Source organism: Papilio polytes, unplaced genomic scaffold (genome assembly GCF_000836215.1).
Source record: "Papilio polytes unplaced genomic scaffold, Ppol_1.0 DF823890.1, whole genome shotgun sequence".
Classification (NCBI taxonomy): domain Eukaryota; kingdom Metazoa; phylum Arthropoda; class Insecta; order Lepidoptera; family Papilionidae; genus Papilio; species Papilio polytes.
Genome location: NW_013525314.1, coordinates 651,440 through 654,215, shown reverse-complemented (window position 1 = coordinate 654,215; position 2,776 = coordinate 651,440). Strand labels below are relative to the sequence as shown.

General features: G+C 33.4%; 1 protein-coding gene across 1 annotated transcript in view; it reads left to right on the top strand.

Moving 5' to 3' along the window:
- The window catches only part of LOC106102941 (melanotransferrin), a 14,458-nt gene that overhangs the window by 3,521 nt on the left and 8,161 nt on the right, over positions 1–2,776 (top strand). Inside the window, exons 7-10 of the mRNA XM_013282562.1 lie at positions 158–302; positions 728–931; positions 2,102–2,210; positions 2,391–2,597. Coding sequence (XP_013138016.1) covers positions 158–302; positions 728–931; positions 2,102–2,210; positions 2,391–2,597 — 665 coding nt within the window. The remainder of the gene's footprint in view (positions 1–157; positions 303–727; positions 932–2,101; positions 2,211–2,390; positions 2,598–2,776) is intronic.

Genomic DNA, 2,776 nt, shown 5'->3' with positions numbered 1-2,776 from the left:
TTTTTATTTTTTAAAAAATGATTAAAAACACGATATGGAAGGATCTTAGGTGAAGTCACATACTACATATGTCATGCTAGAAAGGGACATAGTACATTTGGCAATATTGCCATCTCTTTCATTCCCTTTGAATAAAGAGAGATAAACATATGTTCAGGTGGTGTGAGTGAAGCTAGCTTCGAGTTGATATGTCGCGATGGATCGCGCGCCCCTGTGACGTCATGGGAGAAGTGTAATTGGGGTCGCATCCCCGCTGATGCTGTAGTAACCAGCAGTGCAGCCTCACAGGATCAAAGGAAACGGTACTATACATTTTTTTAATTATAAGAAAATATGTACAGTTATCTATTGTTGATATTGATAATGTTGTTCCTGTAGGTGGAAAATTGAAAAAATCATAGTTTCGTTTCAAATTTAATTAATTACACAATTTAGAAATAACTGGACTGCACAATTAAGATTGTATAAGATGTTACATGACCGTATTTTTTGGTAATTAAAAAAATAAAAGTAAAAGTTTTCAAATTCACATTTAGGGGCACGGCAGTGCCAAGATTTTCGCGTATTAATTTTATTAAATGTTCGCCCGAGTGAAATAAAAAAATACATACAAAAATCTTTCTTCTTAATAATATTAGTATAGATATTTTTCCAAGGTTTATTATATAAAAGATTCTGTTCCAAGCTGTTTTTGCTTGTGTGAAATAATCCTTTTCTTGTTCCACAGCTATCAAAACCTTCTACAAAAGATGGTGCAACTATACGGTGAACCCAATCCATATAACAAGAATCCAAACAATACATTCGGACAACAGAACCGCGATATGTATGGCAATCCATTCAGCTCCACTGAAAGAGATCCATACGATCCATACGACCCATACAGAAGAAACAGATTTAATGATGATAAGCAAGATAATGATGCTAACAGGTAAATGTGTATCTTACTAATATTATAACCGCAAAAGTTTCGATGGATGGATGGATGTTTGTTAGAGTTTGTAGAAACTGCTGAACGAATCTCGATGAAATTTGTCATAGATGTGGAGTATAGTCTGGAAAAACATATGGGCTAGTTTTGTTTTTTTATTCCACGAGGACGGTGCCGCGAGCGAAAGCTAGTTTACAAATAGTAATAGCTGTTCATGACCCGCTTTATCCGCATGACATTATAAAATCTGTATTTGTTTAAATTTTATAAAACTCTCAATTGTAATTGTTTGAATTCGAATACTTCAATGACAATGAAGACCCTTGACATTCAACCTTGTTCCATTGCTGCTGTTGGCAGCATTGTAGTTTTTGTCCTTGTTTATGGCGATTTTTCCAATTTATTTACCCTTTAAGTTTAATAGTGTTTAAATTTTTTGTTAAAATAATGATTCAAAAACTTACTTTGATTCCTGACATCTTACATAACTTAGTAGTGTGTTTACACTTTATTATGTTAGTATAGATATAGATTTACTAGCAATCCACCTCAAAGAATGTACTTTGATACATACAATGTATGTGTGATATTCTATCTGTCCTATTAATACTCTTCCCGTTGAAGTTCCGTTTGTTAAATAACAAATATCTAGTACTAGCTTTTCCAGTGCGGTTCATCCACATGAAATGCAAAATTTAAATGCACAAATGACAATTGTTTTCTTGATGTTGGCAGCAACTTATGGTCTCTTTCCCACATTAGGATTTTTATCTAAAATATTTACTCCCTAAGTGGCGTGAAAATATATAAAAGCCTAAAGCGTAACGTAAGTGTAGGGCTTTTTACTAAAAAAAAGTATTCTTCTAAAATATGCTATAATTGCTGACATATTAGGCAACGAAGAAGTGTGTGTTTAAGCTTTATTATAATAAGTACAGATTAAATAAACCCTATTTAAGAATAGTGTAGCTTTCCAACAGTGAATATTTTTTTAAAATCAGTTCAGTAATTTCAAAGGCTATTCAAAATATAGATATTAGTATAGACATAATAAATGTTAAAGTCTGGATGGATGATTGATGTAGAACAGTTTAGAACACACAGTTTACTTGATAAGTTTTTTTCTTAATTCTAATAATTCCATAAATATTATGCATAAATTGTTTACAGAGTAAGCACTCTAGCTCCATTCCAAGCGAGACTGGATCGTTCTGGACAGCCCATTGAACTGCCCTTCCAGTTATTCGTATCTAATGAGACTACTGATTTATTGCTACAAGTAAATATTTCTCTTACCCACACTGTTTCTTTTTTTACTCACTGTCTCTTTAACACACTCTATCTTCAGAACTCTCCAACTCAATCTTTCTGTCTCTTATCTCTCTCTTTTTTCTTATCTTGTCTCTTTCACACTCAAATCTTAGATTGTATTCTAAATATTATTGTGTTTCAATATCAGGACGCGACAATAAACTTCCGTATGTTAAACGAAGAGGAACAAGCATCAAAGCACATACTGAATAACAAGTACGTAGGAGAGCAGGCAGAGAAGGCTGTACTCGGTGTTAGAGACTGTCCCTTGAAGCGAGCCGTGCTGTGTGTCACTAGTGACCCTGAAATGGATAAATGTGTTAAAATGAGGGTAAGTTGTATTTATAATTTTATAGTACAGTCAGCTGTATACATTTAACAAGGTACAAAATCATACTAATAAAAATGTGAAAGTTTAGACGGACAGATGTTAGAGTTTGTAGCCTAAACGGCTGAACGGATTTCGATGAAATTAGGCATAGGTGTAGAGGATAGTCTGGAAGAACACATAGGCTACTCACTTTTTGTTTTTTT